Source organism: Sorex araneus, chromosome 4, assembly GCF_027595985.1.
Source record: "Sorex araneus isolate mSorAra2 chromosome 4, mSorAra2.pri, whole genome shotgun sequence".
Classification (NCBI taxonomy): domain Eukaryota; kingdom Metazoa; phylum Chordata; class Mammalia; order Eulipotyphla; family Soricidae; genus Sorex; species Sorex araneus.
In genome coordinates this window covers 182,087,139-182,105,871 of record NC_073305.1, presented here as the reverse complement: position 1 = coordinate 182,105,871, position 18,733 = coordinate 182,087,139, and the positions used below count along the sequence as shown (strand labels likewise).

General features: G+C 49.4%; 1 protein-coding gene across 3 annotated transcripts in view; it reads left to right on the top strand.

Moving 5' to 3' along the window:
* The first annotated feature begins 550 nt into the window (after positions 1-550).
* The window catches only part of TFB1M (transcription factor B1, mitochondrial), a 54,679-nt gene continuing 36,496 nt past the window's right edge, over positions 551-18,733 (top strand). For 2 of the 3 annotated variants that reach the window (XM_055135076.1, XM_004601097.2), the window contains exons 1-3: positions 551-760; positions 3,188-3,339; positions 17,645-17,753. In XM_055135076.1, coding sequence (XP_054991051.1) covers positions 628-760; positions 3,188-3,339; positions 17,645-17,753 — 394 coding nt within the window. In that variant the 5' untranslated portion in view covers positions 551-627. Of the gene's footprint in view, positions 855-3,187; positions 3,340-17,644; positions 17,754-18,733 lie in introns of all 3 variants that reach the window. The other variant, XM_055135077.1, reaches the window with a different exon arrangement.

Below are 18,733 nucleotides of genomic sequence, written 5' to 3'. Positions count from 1 at the left end.
TGTGCGTGTGTGTGTGTGTGCGCGCGCTCTGTTTTATTTTTGTTTTTTGGAGCCTTAGGTGCTGTGTCGACCTAAGGTCTAATCGGGCACCCTGCATGCAAAGCATGGATTTCTGCACTTGCAAAACATGTGCAGTGCGGAGATTTTCAAAAAATGTTGCTAAACAGCAACTCTTTAGAGAAAACTGTCATCAGTCACTAGCAGTTTTCCTCCAATCCCCTTTCCCACAACTTTGAACAGAGTCGCTTTAGCAGCGTCCGCCTAAATCACAATAAACACACACAGACGGTCGCTTACAAGTCTCCAAGGCGCCTGGGCTCCGCCCCTCCCGCTTCAAGCCCCAGGCCCCGCCTTCGCCCCGCCTTCCGGGTCACCGTCCAATCACGGCAGGCTCCACCCCTCCCTCCAACGCGGTAACCGGCCCGTTCCCAGCCTGCAGTGCGCGCAGCCGGATGTTACGCACACGCTCCCGGGGCACCTGGATTTCCTGCCCAAGAGCAGCGCTTCCGGCGTGGCCGAGCAACCAATGATGTGGGCGTGGGGGCGGGCTTTAGCGCTCCTGGGGCTCCCGGGCCGCCCGTGCTGTCTGAGCCGCGGGCAGTGGCGCCCACCCGCGCCTCCTGCGTCATGGCAGCGTCTGGGAAGCTCAGCACTTTCCGCCTCCCGCCTTTGCCCACCATTCGAGAAATCATTAAGTTGTTCCGATTGCACGCCATGAAGCAGCTCTCTCAGAACTTCCTGCTGGACTTGAGGCTGACAGGTGTCTCGCTTTGCAGTGCTCGCCGGGCGCCCCTCCCGCGCCCCCCGGGCAGGACGTGGGCACCCCCGGAGCCCGCCGTCGCGAGGCTTCCCGCGTAGGCGCCCGGCCGGGTGGACCCGGGTGGCCGCGGGCTGGAGGAGGCGGGTCGGGACGCGCGCGGTGGCCCCCACTCGGTGGGGTTACCCGGTGACCGGGCTGCGTGGCCATCTCGGGCGTTAGCACGGCTCCTGGCGCGGTCAGGCATAGGGGGTCGGAGGCTGTACGGGGGGGCTTGCACCGAGGAGCTCCTCGAGGGCGCGGACCGACTCCCGGTGCTGCAGGGCGCTGAGCCCCGCCCTCCTGGAGCTTGTCAGCAAGTCCACGTGCCCACAGCCCCTTCGCAGCCACGTTCTGGGGCCATAAAGTTCATGTACAGTAAATCATCATCATCATCCTCATCCTCCCCCGGGCCGAGGAGCACAGTGTGCTGGATTTTCGTTTGGCCGCCACCCCCAAAACGTTTCTGGGAATGAGGCGAAGTGGCCCCCGGATAAGCTGGGTACACCCGCAGCTGGTCCACTGTCCACCGCTCTGACCCGCTTGGAGGCCTTGCTCTTTCCTTCTATCTGTATCCTTTCACTAAGGCTGTAATGATAAGTCAATCACGTCACCAAACCTCACGTTTAAGAACTGAAGTCCAGCGCGCACACACACACACACACACACACACACACACACACATATTATTCCACTGGACGTGGAGCCCTCCTACCCATCAGAAACGGGCATTGGATAAAATACTTATCTCTGCTTCCTTCTCTGCGCATGGCAGGAGGACTCTAAATTCCAGCAGAAAACAGACGTTTCTGTCGGCCCTAGCTACATTGTATACTCACTAGCTACATTGTAAACACGATACAAAGTGTGAATCTCCTTATGTAGCTTTTCCTGGGCGGTGGGAGCTGTTTGGACTTGCAGAATTAGACTCCGGTGTCTTGGCCCTGGGGTTTCCTCTTTGAGATCATCCTTAAGAGAGGAACTCCAGATTCTCTGTTGGGAGAAGCTCTGGTAGGAGCCCAGCAACTGGAAGCCGAAGAAATGAAAATGAACTCCGTTTGCCCTTTCTTCATTGCCTTTAAATGTGCCTAAAAAGTGTGAGGCCAGGCAGTCGGACTTGCTGGCCTAGCTTTCACCTATAAAAGTGGAACTGAGTCTTCTTTAATGCTGAGGCTTAATGTTTATCTGTGCAGGGGACAGGCTGTGATCTGGGCTAGAGGAAGCCTGGTTGGTAGGCGGAGTTCTTCCATCCACTTTGCTTTCTCTGTGGCCTCACATCTATAAAACAGTAGACAAGCAGCCCCTGTCAGAGAAGTCCGGCCAGTAGTTCCCAGTTATAGTGAGGAAAGCACTTAGGGAAGGTAGCAGGGAATGTTAAGTCTTCCCTGCACTCATTAAGACAAAAGGAAACCATGGATGGTTCACTTTTTCCGCTGTTAAACCTACAAATTGATTCTCACTAACAAGCCACAAAAGGGCCATCAGAACACTGACAGAAGTACTGAAAGTTTTGGTTGCTGAATTTCCACTGCCCCTAGAGGTTCTGTTACTCAGATTTTAATATTTTACAGTGAGACCCATCCATTGTATATTTTACTGTGACTAGTGATTGGTTTCAATGAAGCCACAATACCCTGCTTTTCTATGATTTCTTACAGTCTGTGAACATTAAAGGAACTGATTTTAGAAACTAATTTTTCTGTATGAACTTGCTTGCTTGCAATTAATAGTGATTAACTTTTTTTTTTCTGAAAATGACAGATAACTCAAATTTCTTTTTTTGTTTATTTTGCTTTTTATATTTTGTTTGGGGGCCACACCCAGTGATGCTCAGGGCTTCCTCCTGAGTGATCACATGCAGGGTTGGGGATTGAACCAGGGTCCGTTGCTTTCAGGACAAGCACCATGCTCCCATGAGTATTACTACTCATCCAAGTCTTAGGGTCTAGGAAATTACTTCCATTACTGGATGCACTGCCAGCTAGCTAGTTTGTAGACAGCACATTTCACTTCTGGACTTTTAACTAGCATCACTGAAAGTTCTGAATTGTCAAGCCAGCCTTATCTAATGTCCAACAAGTGTAGCAGGTGTCAATTGCTTATCTAGTGAGTTCTTAGAAATGAGTTGATTTGGTGAAAGAGTACTAGTCACATTTAGGAGCTTTGTTCTGATCATCCTATTTTTGCTAAAAAACTGGTACAGTTCATCTGGAGTGTGCCTGAATCAGTTGAGGGACTGATCTGCGTTGACTTGGATCGGGGGATATTATATCCAGAAGATGAATTGCTTAGCAACCGATGAGAATTTGTACCTGTCCTTTGTCTCTTTTGAGTGGCACCCCTTGATATTTGCCAAGATCATTTAGATAACAAAAACTTCCTCTCGTGCAGATAAAATTGTGAAGAAAGCTGGCGACCTGACAAACGTTCACGTGTATGAAGTGGGTCCCGGCCCGGGCGGGATCACCAGATCCATTCTTAACGCCGGCGTGGCTGAGCTGCTGGTGGTTGAGAAGGACAGTCGGTTTATCCCTGGGTTACAGGTGAGTGACACCCGGAAAACAAGCTCTCCGTTATTCTGCGCAGGGGCGCTGGTGCCCCTCAGCTCTGCTGGGCCCCGGGGCCACATCTGACAATACTTGGCCAGCTACAAGTTGCTTTGGAGTCTCCAGGACCACCCACAGAGCAGTGCACAAAGTACCCCCTGATGCTGCCATCTAACCCGGCTAACACACCCTAGGAATACACTCTCCCTGTTTCAGTTATCTCCCTGGACAGGTGGTTTTGTTTTTTTTTAATTTATTTATGCTAAGGAGGTAGCATTGGTTTGCAAGATTATATTTTAGGGGTGCAGTATGACCCCTTTTCTGAAAATGTTGCCATGCCATGCTCATTGTCAAAGCACCAGTATCCTTCCACTAGAGTCTGTCGAGCCCCACATCCCTCATCCCTTCCGTATCCGCTGAGAACCTTCGTTCTGTGGTCAGAGTCCACGAAACCCAGCTAAAACCTTGAGCCACAATGCCTAGCCGGCATGTCCAGGGCTTCTGGAGGCTGATCCTTCAACTGTCAGCCCCAGCTCACACAGGTTTTACTCCTAGTCTTCAGAGATCTAGGAAAATGCATTTATAGCACATTCTGTTGACCACAGAGTGAACAAGCTTGGTTTGTGTTATTTGTGTTTAACAGACTGTGTTGTGTGGACTTGATGTTTTGGTGGTGGTGGTCGCCTCAGTGTTTACCCTTCTGTGTGCTGCCTGTACCGTAGCCTATTTAAAAATAACTCCGGCGAGGAGCCATGACAGATTACGTCATGGTTTGGTTTTGGGCATGACTTCTGAGAAGTTTGTTTCGGTTTAGAAAATCATACCAGAACAGGGAAAGACATGCTTCCTTGAGACTAATTGGTAAGCTTGGGCGTTTGTGCGAGAGAATATTTCATTTGAAGGAATGAAGTATGTAGAGATTTAAGAGGAATTTTGAATGAAATTGTATCATTAAGAAAGTAAGTGCTATTGAACTCTGAGGAATATTTGAAGGAAACAGATGGAGAAGAGGCTTCTTTTCTCATGAGAATATAGAGAGAGAGCTGCCCCTCAAAAGTATAGCAGGTTGGGCACTTGTCTTGTGCATACTGAGCGAGTTTGACTCTCAGCACCCCAAATGGTCCCCTGAGCACAGAGCCAGGAGTAAGCCCTGATCAAATTAAAAATGAGGAAAAAGAGAGAGAAGTATGTTTAGACCTTTTCTAAGGAAGAGTGAAAATAAAAAGGAACTGAGGGACATTGATGTGGATTTAAACAGGAGGGACTTATATTTTTTAAATATTGTCAAACAGAACAAAATATGTCAACTCTCTTTGAAATCTACCTAAGGGGCCGTTAATGACTTAAGGCCTTTGATTTCTCTGTAATTCTGAAACTTTCAAAGAGGCCTTAGCCTGTGACTCAGATGAACGGCAATTTATTAGGTGAGTCCCATGGAATAATACACTCTAATGCATTAGGATTATTGCTTTCATACAAGAGGGCCTACTGGCGTAAAATTAGTATGTTCTAACACCTGTGTATGAATTACAGGGGGGAAAAATGTTAATTTCTACCAGAACAGTTTGAGAACATTTGAAATCTAGGGATTTGGGTACCTGCAGCTGTTTTTTTGTTTGTTTGAAACTGGGTTTTCTTGGTTTTTGATTATATACAGTTTTCGTGTTTTGAAAGCTTATATCATGTTTAGGTTTTTCTGCTTTTGGCAATAGATAATTTGTGTGTGTGTGTGTGTGTGTGTGTGTGTGTATTAAACTTAGGTCTGTCAGTAGATTGTGTGTGAGTGTATATAATGAAGTTAGCTCTATCAGTAAATTGTGTGTGTGTGTTCGTGTATGTGTATTGAATTTAGGTCTGTCAATAGATTGTGTCTATGTGTGTGTGGAACTTAGGTCTCAGTAAATTGTGTGTGTGTGTGTGGTGTGTGTGTGTGTGTGTGTGTGTATTGAACTTAGGTCTATCAGTAAATTGTGTGTGTGTGTTTGTGTATGTGTATTGAACTTACGTATATCAGTAAGTAGTGTGTGTGTGTGTGTGTGTGTGTGTGTGTGTGTGTGTGTGATGCTGGGGATGGAACTCCGGTCTGCAAGGCTTGTTGCACTGTGCCATGGACCCACGACCCAGCCCTAGTTTGCTAACAGACTCGGTTTCAGGTTATAGCTTTATTTTGGGATTGGTCTGTGGTACAGATTCTTTGAGAGAAAAAAATGCAGGGGGGTGTAATTTCACAGTGACTTTTGCTTTTAAACTAAAAGTTGAGGGGGCCACACCCAGCAATGCTCAGGGGGCCATGCGGATGTCGTGAGCTGGAGGGTCCCGTGAGGCAGGCAGGTGTCCGGCGCTGTGGCTCTCCCCTGACCTACACTGCCACCTTGTGTTTGCTCGAAGGTCTGTGTCTGATCACTGGACATAGCAGTGGGGATATCGTGACTTTAGGTAAGCTCATGAGGTGATAAAAAGAAATGGAATATTCTGCGCATTCCCTTCCTGTTTAGTCTGCGAGCCCTTTGTGGATCAAGTAAATCCTCATTTCACTCCTAGATTTTTTTTAAAAATTAATCCCACACTCTGTTTTATGTTCAACACTGTCCCTTCACTAGTAATGTGTACTAGTGAAATGTTTCCCACCACCAGTGTCTCCACTTTCCCTCCTGCCACCCCCACCTGCAGCCTGCCACGATAATAAATCCTTCTCCCCTACCCCCTCTTTCTCGCTTTTCTCCTCAGGCATCATGGTTTGCAAGACAGACGCTGAAACATTACGTTATCATGTTAGTTCCTTTACCTCCTTTCAGCACTCAGTTTGTGTCAAGGGTTTTCCATTTCCAACTATCATTGTTGGGGGCTGGAGTGATAGCACAGTGGGGAGGGCGTTTGCCTTGCATGCGGCTGACCCGGGTTCAATCCCCGGCATCCCATATGGTCCCCCAAGCACCGCCAGGACTGATTCCTGAGTGCAAAGCCAGGAGTAACCCCTGAGCATCGCTGGGTGCTACCCAAAAAGAAAAAAAACAACCCAACTATCATTGCCACAGTGGTCCCTTCTCTGTCCTGATTGCCCTCCTCCACCCCACACACACACCCACACACGCACACCTATGGATCTGTCCTCTCGCCCTTGTGTCTGCTGTCTTCGGGTATCAGTCTCATACTATGGCCCAGCCTTCTTGGGAGACAATACAGACATTCCTCAGAAAATTAGAAATTGAGGTTCCGTACGACCCAGCAGTACCACTTCCAGGAATATACCCTAAGAGCCCAAAACAACGCAGAAGAGCCATCTGCACTTGTGTTCATTGCAACACTGTTCACAGTAGCCAGAAACTGGAAATAACCCAAACAGATGAGTGGATAAAGGATCTGTGGGACAGCCACGCAGTGGCACACCACCAGCAACCAGGAAAAATGAAGGCATGAAATTTGCTTACACATGGATGAACATGGAAAGTATCATGCCGAGTGAAATGGGTCAGAGGAGAGGGACAGATGTAGAATGACTGCGTTCACTTGTGGGATATCAGCAATAGATCTTTGGAGACCGATGATTTTATTTTATTTTATTTTATTTTTATTTTTTAAAATTTTTATTAGTGAGTCACAGTGAGGGTACAGTTACAGATTCAAACATTTCGTGCTTGTTTTTCCCTCATGCGGGAGCCCATTCCTCCACCAGTGTCCATTCTCCATCACCAATGAACCCAGTATCCCTCCCACCCCCCCAGTCTCATCCCCCCCACCCCGCCTCTGTGGCAGGGCATTCCCATTTGTTCTCTCTCTCTCTCTCTCTCTCTCCTTTTGGGTGTTGTGGTCTGCAATAGGGGTATTGAGTGGCCATCATGTTCGGTCACGAGTCCACTTTCAGCGTGCATTTCCCTTACCACGCGGGATCTCCAATCACATTTTACTTGGTGTTCCTTCTCCATTTGGTATGACTTGACCCCAGCGTGTGGGGCCAACTTCCAAGCTATGGAGTCAACCTCCTGGTATTATGTACTACTATTCTTTTTCTTTTTTAATTTTTTTTTTTTCGCTTTTTGGGTCACACCTGGCGATGCACAGGGGTTACTCCTGGCTCTGCACTCAGGAATTACTCCTGGCGGTGCTCAGGGGACCATATGGGATGCTGGGAATCGAACCCGGGTTGGCTGCGTGCAAGGCAAACGCCCTACCCACTGTGCTATTGCTCCAGCCCCTATGTACTACTATTCTTGGGTATTAGTCTCCTACTCTGTTATTTTATATTCCACAGATGATTGCAGTCTTTCTATGTGGAGACCAATGATATTAAAAAACAGCTGCTTCTCCTCCTTGCTGCCCTTCCCCCGTGTCCTGCATTCCCACCTCCTGCCTTTGTTTTTTGTCTCATCAGGCCAATCACTGTCCGACACATTCTAATTTCACACCTGTCTGTCAGCCTCACTCTCTGAATGTAAGTGTCACGAGGTGAAAAACTCCGAGGGAAAAACTCCTCCGTTCCCTGCTAGATGTCTCCCAACTAAGAGTACCTAGCACAGCACAGGTGTTCAGTCTGACCTAGCTTGGGAAATAAGGTCAGTGATGTACCTGTGTGAGGGGTTGACTAACTGTGTCACTTAATAATGAAAGGGAGGGGCTGGAGCAATAGTGCAGCGGGTAAGGTGCTAGCCTTGCACTCGGATTACCCAGACCTGATTCCTGGCACCCCGTAAGGAGTAGTTTCTGACCGCAGGAGAGATTTTATTTAAATCACCAAAGGTGATTTCTGAGTGCGGAGCCAGGAATAACTTCTAAATAGCACCGGGTGTGATCCAAAAACCAAAATAACAATAATGATGATGGAAGTGAATAATCGTGTAGCATTGGCTACAGAGAACCTTTTCCCCTTATTTTTCTAAATATGAAGGCTGATTTTCAAGGTGCATTACTCTGTAGAAAATGCGTATTTGACTTCTCATCCGTTCAGAGGGAAAGGTAACAATGAGCTTTTAGGGTTTTATATGTAGCATGGGAATTTATCTGAAAAGAAAATGTTGCATACTAAAATACCAAACAGGCTTCTTTCTTCTGTAAAGAATGTTTCGATATGTAAAACCACTTTCCCTTAGAGGTACTGAATTAATCATAAAACCAAGTATCAGCAGAGAAAGTGTGATCTATTTTGAAGGATTCCATTTTAGTGCTTTCTAAGTAACAGAATTACTTTTTGAAGGGATTGTAGTCATTTATAAAATGTCTTCTAGCTGAAAGGCTGTCATTCATAGCTTAATTCAATTCCTGTATCATTAGCATGAAGTAGTGTCTCTTCTACCATCCATGTACTTTAAAGTAAGGAAGCATGTTTGCTATGTGAAATCCTTCAAATAGAATCACCCTGAAGAGTGAGGAATGTGGACTTCAGCATCCAACAGCCTGCATATAAAGTCCTGCCTTTTACTGACTTTGAGCACATCTTCAAATCTCTCTTGGCAGCCGGAGAGAGAGAACAATGGGTAGGGCACTTACCTTGCACCCAGTTTCAATCCCCAGCACCCGATGTGGGCCTCCACAGCCTGCCAGGAGGGATCCCTGAGCACAAAGCCAGGAGTCAGTCCTGAGGAGTACTGTGTGTGGCTCAGTGCCTCTCACCAACCCTCCCAAAGAGAAAGAAACAACCGAAAATGCCATCTTCTCCCCCACCCCAAGTTTGCTCGTGGGATAGTCATGAGAAATAAATGGATATCTTGTACTTACTAAGAATTTTTTTTAAAAAATAAAAGTAATGAAATTATTATCCACCCGTCATGGGCAGTCTGGTCACGAAGGCTCAATGAGGAGAGCTAATCTGGAGGGAAGTCAGGAGAGGAGTCCATTTCCCCGGACCACTGGGAAATCCGCGTGGAAACTCCTCATCCTTGGCCCTGGCTCCATGGGTCGTCTTTCTCCTGATGCTGCTCTCCTGTGCATGTGTATTGCCCAGGGCGTGGATCCCAGAGCACTTGTGGGAGGGGTCCTGGGGCACCCTCGGGCACCCATAGTTGGTCCTGCACCGCTCAGCATCTGCCAGCCCAGCACAGAGCCACTCTCGGTCCAGTGGGCTGCGTATTCCCAGAAGTGCCCCCCGACCCCTGGCTGGAGCCCCACCCTCCAGCAGCAAAGGAAAAGAAAGGGACCGTGCTGAATGGATGTTGGATGAGTGAAACAAGTATTTTTGAGTTTGTGTTACTACGCAGACTGCATTGATTTCCTTGACAGTAATCTAGCCATCTGTGGAATCTAGAGGTGCTCGCCCCTCAGTTCTGAGTCTGCTCACTCGTGTGTCTGGTGCTCCTGTGGACCAGATGTAGTGCAGGCATCAAACCGGGGCCAGCTGGGGTGGCCACATGAAGGCCGAGTACATTACTATTTCTCTGGCCCTTGATTTTCTCAAGAAAACAACACGCACACGCACACACACACATGCGCGTGCACAGACACACATACACACATACACACACACACACACACACACACGAGATTGTGATTTCACTGATTTTTTTCTCCCCACCCACTGTAGGATAACATTGGTTTGTCCTTTCTCCCTTGCCATAGGGGGCTTAGGTTTATTGTGTTACAGCCATCACAGTGCTCCCGAGTCACTCCATTCCTCTGTGCTTATCCGTAACTTCTCTATGCTCTCTTCCCCAACCAGTTAATCAGCTTTTCCCCCTAACCAGACTCTGTTAACTTGTAAGGCCAGATTCCTCAGAAATCTATGATTTTATATGTATGAGTGAAGTATTGCCTTTCTCCTCTCCTTATGTCTTTTGAATAGTTTGCTTTAAAGCAATGTCCTTTTTGTATGGACAAAGGAAGACAGTTAATATTATGCTTTTGTAACTTGGGAGTCAATTGTCTCCGAGCAGTATGCACTCTGGGGCATCTGCGTTCTCGACTTAAGCCTCAGTTGCCCACAGTTCCTAGCACCCCCAAAGCAGGGTCCCGACGAGCAACTGAATGGACCCAAGGGCAAGCTGTGAGCTACCCTGGCATCGAAATGGGCCAGGCCAAAGTGCCACGATACTCAACTATAAGTTGAGAGCATGGTCATGGACAAATGCTGTCATGATCCAAAAGTAACAACGAGACTAGGACCCTGCTAGGAATAGGAAAGACTAATCTGGCCTGAGCACTGTAGTCTGAGATCGAGATGGCCCTAGGAGAGCAATCCTATAAACTTAATGTATCTCTTACTGTGTCCATACAAAATGACTAATATTATGAATGTTTATATGTGTGTTGGACAAGGAGAGGAGAAACACACCCACAGTTGGAATTTCAGTCTTGGGAGAGTCATCCTGCTTAAGTTCTAGAAGAAACTTCCCCTGAGGGAAAAATTTTACCCCTATTGATTGTGACCACACCTATGTGTAAGCACAACCCCTTGTGCTTGGGGATTTAACTAGGCTGTGAGAGTGGGCTGGGGAATCCACAGCCAGAAGGAGAAAGAGAATGAGAGAGCCAGAAAGAGAATGAAAGTAGCCTGGGGGAGGAAGAAGCAGGAGGAGAATCAGAGGAGAATGGAGATGGGAATGGAATAAACTGCAACCAGCCTGGCCCTCGTTTCCCTCCTTCGTCCTCCCTTCGCCGTGGACCTCCCTGGGGTGGGGGAAGTGGGGGGAGAGAGAGAGCTGCCACTCACGACCTTTTGTAATTTATTTTAAGTAAATACACAACCCACTGTTTTTTTTTTTTAATATGTCCCTCCTTTTTATCTACTTGCTTTGAACTAAATATATTACTTTTTGTATAGTTTTTTTATTTCGTTTTGGGGACAAGGGTGGTGCTCAGGGACTACTCCTGTTTTTGTGCTTGGGGATCGCTCTGGCAGTGACCAGGGGACTGTATGTGGTGCCCAGATCAAACTGGGGTTAGCTACTAGCTCCGACTGATCTCTCCAGCCCCAGATCGCTGCATTGCTGCGATGAGAGCATCCTAACTCTCCTTTCCTTGGTGCTAGAATGGTCTCTTCCCCCCCCCACACACACCCTTCTTACCTATTTGTGTCTCCATTTTTAAATAGGTTTTTTGTAGGCACACTGCAGTTCTGGCTTCCCCTCCCTTCTCCTCAATAAGACCATCTTTCCCTTGTTTTTAGTTTTCTGCTGCTGCCATGGACTTGAGGACAGCACAGTGGGTAGGGCAATTACCTTACACGCAGCCGACCTGGGTTCGATTCCTCCGTCCCTCTTAGAGAGCCTGGGAAGCTACCAAGGGTATCCCGCCCGCACGGCAGAGTCTGGCAAGCTACCTGTGGTGTATTCGATATGCCTCACCACCCTCCCCTCACCCCCACCCCCGCCCCCAGGAGCTTTATGATAATGAAAACATTTTTCACTCTCAGCGGTTGGTTAGGGAGGTTCTGTGTGTCGTTGCTGAATATCATTCGGTGTTTAAATGGCGACTTAAACTATAATCGTGCCATCATTTCAGTTTGTATAGCACTTTTTCTGCCCATAATTGCTGCGAGGATTCTCCATAAGGCTGTGAGCAGCAGCATTCGTTGCTCCCGCAGCCGGAGTCAGCGCGGGGAGAGCTGCCGAGCCGGGTGGCAGAGGCTGCGTGAGGCTGGGGTGTTCTCTGCCGTTCCCAGAGCACTTGCCTTTTTTTTTTCCCCTTTTTGAGTCACACCTGGAGATACACAGGGGTTACTCCTGGCTCATGCACTCAGGAATTACTTCTGGTGGTGCTCAGGGGACCATATGGGATGCTGGGAATCGAACCTGAGTTGGCAGCGTGCAAGGCAAAACGCCCTCCCCGCTGTGCTTTCGCTCTAGCCCCCCTTTTTTTAAAAAAAATTTTGGGTTACACCCAGCGATGCACAGGGGCCATTCCTAGCTCTGCACTCAGGAATCACTCCTGGCAGTGTTCAATGGGACCCTATGGGATGCCGGGATCGAACCTGGGTCGGCCTTGATGTAGGCAGGTAGATAGGGAAAGGTCGTGGAAAATGAAAAAGGTCAACAAAATTTTAGGGAGGAAAATTTCAAGGCTGACCCATCTTGTGGATAGGAGAAGACCTTGAGCAGCAGACCCTGAGGAGATCGGACCCTTCCCCATGAAGGAAATTCCTCAGATTCCCTCGGACCTCTCCCTCAATCTGATTAACTTTAGTGATTCAGCCCAAAGAAGACCATCACCACTCCCAACCTCCCTGGTAACCTCCTTAGCAACGGACTTTTACCTGGGAAGAAGCCCCACATGGGGGCAGGTAGAGAAACCCTATAAAGGCCACCTTGAACAAAGCAAGGGCATGCATATGCCGCCTGAGCCCACGTGCTGCTTGTGCCCACGTGGCCGAGCATATGTGGTGCCTGAGCACACGTGTCCCCCGCATCTCCCCTCTTGAGATGTGTGTATACTTTCATGCTTTCGTGTCCAATGCTGGGATGTGTGTAGGGGCTCTCTCCGCCCCTAGAGAAGCCCACGTTGTTTCTTGAGCGCGTTCCTCTCTTTCACCCTCTCTCCCTCCGCACCTAAAACCCTCCACATAAAACCTGTCTTACTTCACTGCTTGTCTACTCCTGAAATTCCTTTCCGAGAGCGAGACAAGAACCCAGTAACCCTGGGTCCCAGGTGGCAGAGTGGGATTGGGAGAAAGTAACTGTCTTTCTCCTCCCCACTCACGTGAGCCACCCATGGGGTCCACCGACCTCAGCCTCAAGCAAGGCACATACCCTCCCTGCTGTGCCATTGCTCCAGCCCCGGCGCACTTGCCTTGCATGTGTGAGTGTGGCCCTTGGATCGAACCATGTGGCCCTTGGTTCGATCCCAGAACTCCCACCCTGCACCCCCTGACCCTCCCAGCCCTCTAAAACCCTAGAGAAATGGAAGCTCTCTGCCATTGACTGGGAAGAAAGTGTGATGAGGAAATCCAAAAATATAGAACTTGGAACCTGGAAAAGGAAAGTAAATGTGGATGAAGTTTATCTTCTGGTATGCAGCTGGGTGCGTGGGGGGAGGGGAGAGATGAGCGTTTCAATCACCGTTGACCAGTCAGCGCCTGTGAGTGAATGTCAGAGAGCCAGGCTTCGTCTTGTTTTATTTAGTTGTAATTACTAATTGGACTGTAGCGATAGCACAGTGGGGAAGGCGTTTATCTTGCACGCAGCCGACCCGAGTTCTATTTCTCCGTCCTTCTCGGAGAGCCTGGCAAGCTACCAGGAGTATCCCGCCTGCACGGCAGAGCCTGGCAAGCTTCCCGAGGCGTATTCGATATGCCAAAAACAGTAACAACAAGTCTCACAATGGAGACGTTACTGGTGCCCGCTCGAGCAAATCGAAGAACAACGGGACGACAGTGCTGCAGTGCTACAGTACTACTGATTGCTTACTGGCTTCTTATATCTTGGTGTAGGGAACCGTGAGCTTTGAGCGCTGCCTCTGATTCTGGCGTGCTGGCTGGCTGGCTTTATGAAGCTATATGAAGAGTGTTTGGAGGACGCTCTCCTGTTCACTGCCAGTAAATGCTTTCAGTAAATATAGTTGTTCTGTTTTTTTTTAATAGGGTACACTCCTGTCCTTTTGGAAGCGCTTTCCCCTCCCCCACCTTGTTTTCTGTGTTTTGGGTTGGAGGGGCATACCCAGTGGTACTCAGGTGCTGCTTCCAGCTTTGTGCTCAGGGGTTTGCTCTTGGAAGTGTTGAGGGATCACGTGGTACATGGGCTAGAATCCAGGATTCCGGCCTGCAAAGCCTGTACCTGATCCATTGAACTCTTTCTCTGGCTCTGGGAAGCTGTCTTTTCACATGTATAGGAGATTGGGGTTACTGTGTTTTGTAAGACTTATTGTCTGGAGCTCACCAGGTTAAATTTTAGCAAGTCACAGTAATTTAATACAAGCCAGGGGAAAGAAGGGTAGGGGAAGGTGAGGGAGAGAGAGACCAGCGAGCAGGCACTTGCCTTGCACATGGCCAGCCCAGGTCCGATCCTTGTATCTGATGGAGTCCCCTGAAGCTCGACAGGAGTGATCCCTGACTACAGAGTCAAGAGTAAGAGCTGAGCATAGCCGAGTGTGTCCCCAAGGCCCAAATAAATGCATAAAATCATGCAGGGGCCAGAGAGATAGTGCATTTGATAAGGCACTTGCCTTGCACGCAGTCACTGTCAACCCCAGTTGAATTCCTGATGCCACATACAGTTCCCTAAGCGATGCCCGGAGTGATCCCTGAGTGCAGAGCCAGGAGTAAGCCCTGAGCACTCCCGGGTGGGGCCAAACCCCCCCCATAAAATGATCTGTAAGAACATCCAAACCAAAAGGAATGCAGGTGCTGTGCTGACCAGCCGTGGCTACACATAGCAGATTAGACAATTCTCACACTGAAGCCGCCACACCGCTCACCGGTGTGGTCCTCTCAGCTAGGGCCCCCCCGAAGCACGCTTGACTTCTGCCTCACCGTCATGAAACAAACCTTTGCAAGTTACTCGCCCTTCCGAATTTGGGGAGCTCAGTCTCACAGGCCCGGAGAAAACTGCCCGTTGCTCTTTCCCACCTTCATCCGCTTACGGAAAAGCTGTGACGTTCCTCTGGATGGTTGGCAGCTGCAGGGGATGCTGAGGCACAACTGAATCCACGTTGCCCTGGGCAGCGTCTCTCATTGGAGGGGGACTCCCGGATTCTTTGTATTTATTTATTTATTTTGCTTTTTGGGTCACACCCGGTGAGGCACAGGGGTTACTCCTGGCTCTGCACTCAGGAACCACCCCTGGCAGTGCTCAGGGGGACCATATGGGATTCTGGGAATCAAACCTGGATGAACCTCCTGCAAGGTAAATGCCCTCCCTGCTGTGCTATCGCTCCAGCCCACTCCTGGATTCATTTAACTTAACACGACTTGCCAAAATTCAGTCTGATGAGCTCCAGACAATAAAGCTTATAAAATGCAGAGACAGTAAACCTTGAAAATACTCCCCACACTCTTTCCCCTGAATTATTATTATTATTATTATTATTTGCTTTTTGGGTCACACCTGGCGATGCACAGGGGTTACTCCTGGCTTTGCACTCAGGAATTACTCCTGGCGGTGCTCAGGGGACCATATGGGATGCTGGGAATCGAACCCGGGTCGGCCACGTGCAAGGCAAATGCCCTCCCCGCTGTGCTATCACTCCAGCCCCATCCCCTGAATTATTTTATATTACTGTGACTTGCTCAAATTTCATTTTTTTCCAGTGAATAATTGAAGATTTTTGTTTACTAAAAAAAAAGACATTATTAATTTTGTCTGCTAAGTTGCTAGTAAATACAGCTTTATTTAATACAAACCTTATACATTAAAAAAAAAAATGTATAGTAGGGACCAGAGCAGTAATACAGCAGGCAGGGCGTTTGCAGGGCATTTGCCTTGCACTTGGGTGAGCCAGGTTGTAGCCTCAGCATTCTATATGGTCCCCCGAGCACCACCAGGAGTAATTCCTGAGTGCAGAGCCAGGAGTAACCTCTGAGCATCGTCGGGTGTGACCCAAAAAAGCCAAAAATAGTAAATAAATAAAATTAAAAGTATAGCAGAACCTCTCTCTACTGTACACGTAAAAAGATAGTTTCCAAGGGCAGAGAGCTCAAGGGACCGGACCAGGCACGTGAGTTGCTTTCTGGAGCCGGTGTCTGGGTGCCTGGGTGGGGCCGCGGTTTCCCCGCAGGCGGACGCTCCGCCCTGCCATTGGCTGCATGTTCTGGCGCGCGCACGGCCCATTGGCTCCTGCGCGGGGCCATGCGCCTCGGGCTGCCTCTGCTTGGAGTTTTGTCGTGGGACTTCAGCAGTCCGCATCTCTGGCCTGGATGCGGGCACTGGGCCCAGAACAGCTTTCCGGGGGCCTCTTGAGAGCCAGGTGCTGCCTCAAGGGGCCCCTGGAGTGCAGTTCTGAAGGAGGTTGACAGTTCAAACAGAAGGTTTCAAAGGCTGCTTCCACCCCCCGCCCCGGACCCTTTGCCTTTTCTCAACTAAGCACAGGGACCCAACGCAGGTGTTGGAAGGTCGAAGTGGGCTGCTCAGGGCCCCGAGAGACGGGACAGCGGGAGGGCGCTTGCCTTGCACGTGGCTGACCCAGGTTCCATCCCCGGCACCACACAGAGGGTCCCTGAGCCCCACCAGGAGTGATCCCAGAGTGCAGAGCCCTGAGCACCACCTGGTGTGGCCCCCAAACAAAACAAAACCAAGCAGAAGAGGCTGGGAAGTGTCTGTTGTCATAATGTGCCCTGGTCGTCAGAGTGAAGTGACTGTGGGTCACAGGGATCACGGTCAGGGTGCACTGGGGACAGACTCTCAGCGCCATGTACAACACAGCCTGACAGCGCTGGACTCCGTCCACAGGCAAACGGAGAGGAGCCCCCGCCTGTATGTTGGCTGTAAGGATGAAACTGTGGGTCGGGAGAGGCTCAAGTCGGGGCCAGGTTGGGAATAGCGCTAGGGTAGCCCTGCAGCCCACCAGCTCGTCACCCCCCAGCCCCTACGCTCGAGCGGCTGGGCCCAGACAGTGTCACATCACTGGGCTGAGCGCTGGACTTCCAAGCCCACAAAGACCAGTGTTGCCGGCGGTGGCCCTGACACCCTGAGTACTCCTTGGGGTCCAGGAAAAGGAGATTGAGTTCAAGCCCATTCATCTTTCACACAGTGTACGTCTCCACTAATTCTCAGTTTTTCATTATAACATTCTTGATCTCTGTACTGTAGCACTGTCATCCCGTTGTTCATCGATTTGCTCGAGCAGGCACCAGTAACATCTCCATTGTGAGAACTTGTTACTGTTTTTGGCATACCGAATACGCCACAGAGAGCTTGCCAGGCTCTGCCTTGTGGACGGGATTCTCTTGGTAGTTTTCTTAATCTCTAACTTGGAATTTTAAAGATAAGAGTGTGCTAAATTTACACAGAAATATAGTTCATTCTGAGGGTCAAAATTATGTTCAATAGGGGCCGGAGAGACTACAGAAGGGAGGGTGTTTGCCTTGCATGCGGTCAACCCGGGTTCAATCCCTGGCATCCCATACGGTCCCCGAGCACCATCAGGAGTAATTCCTGAGTGCAGAGCAAGGAGTAACCCCTGAGCATGACCTGGGCTGGCCCAAAATCAAAACAAAAGAACATTCACACATTATTCACAAAATTACAGTCACCAGTTACTGTCTGTGGTGGTCCACGTGTGTCCAGCATGAAACGCTGCAGCTGTTTTGAGGGGACCTGCTGCGTTCTTAGTTCATGAGTGACCCCTCTCCGGCAGATACAGTGATGCACGGATTTGAAGTGCAAAAATGAGTTTCATTATTCTCCAAAGCGTGCGAGCTCATTTTCCTGACTCTTTCATAAAATAGATGCTTTCCGATGCAGCACCTGGAAAACTCAGGATCGTCCATGGAGATGTGTTGACATTTAAGGTAGAGAAGGCCTTCCCCGGAACTCTGAAAAGAAACTGGGAGGATGGTAAGTGCCTTTGGGTTGACTTCTTCTTTCTCCCCATAATTCATTTTATTACACATGCTTCATTTGTTACATATCCATGTGTTTATTGTGTAATTGCATTCCGATTCATGTCAGAAAAAATTGTTAATGTGCTTTGTAATTTTCTTCTGCTTTTCTCCCAGATATCTTTGTTATGTTTTCTAAGTTTGAACTGAGATGTGATCTCAGGCTTTCAAATTTTTTTGTTCTTTTCAAATGAACTGAACTTTCTTTTTTTTGGGGGGGGTGGGGGAGGGTGCGCAGTGAGGTGGGCACGGCAGGGTCCCAAACCCAGGCGTAGCTCAGAAGTTCCTCCTGGTGCTGCACTCAGGAATCACCCCTGGCGGTGCTCAAGGGGCCATGTGGGGTGCCAGGGATCAGACTCAAGTCAGCTGGCTGCAAGGCAGCCCCAACCACTGTACTCTCTATCAGGCCCCTGAACCAGACTTCTGAGGGCGCCTCCAAGGGTGGGTTCACTCCCGAGTGATGCTTTTGACCAGGGGGTGGGAAGAGACGCGGCTCTAAGTGAGACACCCGCACCTGGGCCTGTGTCTGAACTTTGTTTTTCATGTTCAGGGTCCAGTGAGGGCAGTTTGGTTCAGGGCTTGTTAAGGACTGTTTAGATGCCAGCGTCCTGGGCACTCATCCGTCGGGGAAGACCCGCCTTACTGGCCTGTGCCCCTGGCCTCCCCCGCCTTGCTGGCCCGTGCCCCTGGCCTCCCCCGCCTTGCTGGCCCGTGTCCCTGGCTGCCTCGTGCCAGGCTCCTTGACCGAGTGGACGCTGACTCTCTCCCGTCCCCCTCTGCTGCTCTCTTCTCTGCACCCCTCCTTCCGGTCACCTCCACCGTGTCTTGGACTTGACCTGGCCCGCCTCCTCCCACCGTTCCACTGTTCCCTCCTGTCCGGGAGCATCTGGCCCTTCTGTCTCGGCCCCTTCTGCCGTGCCTGCCCTGCTGTGGAGC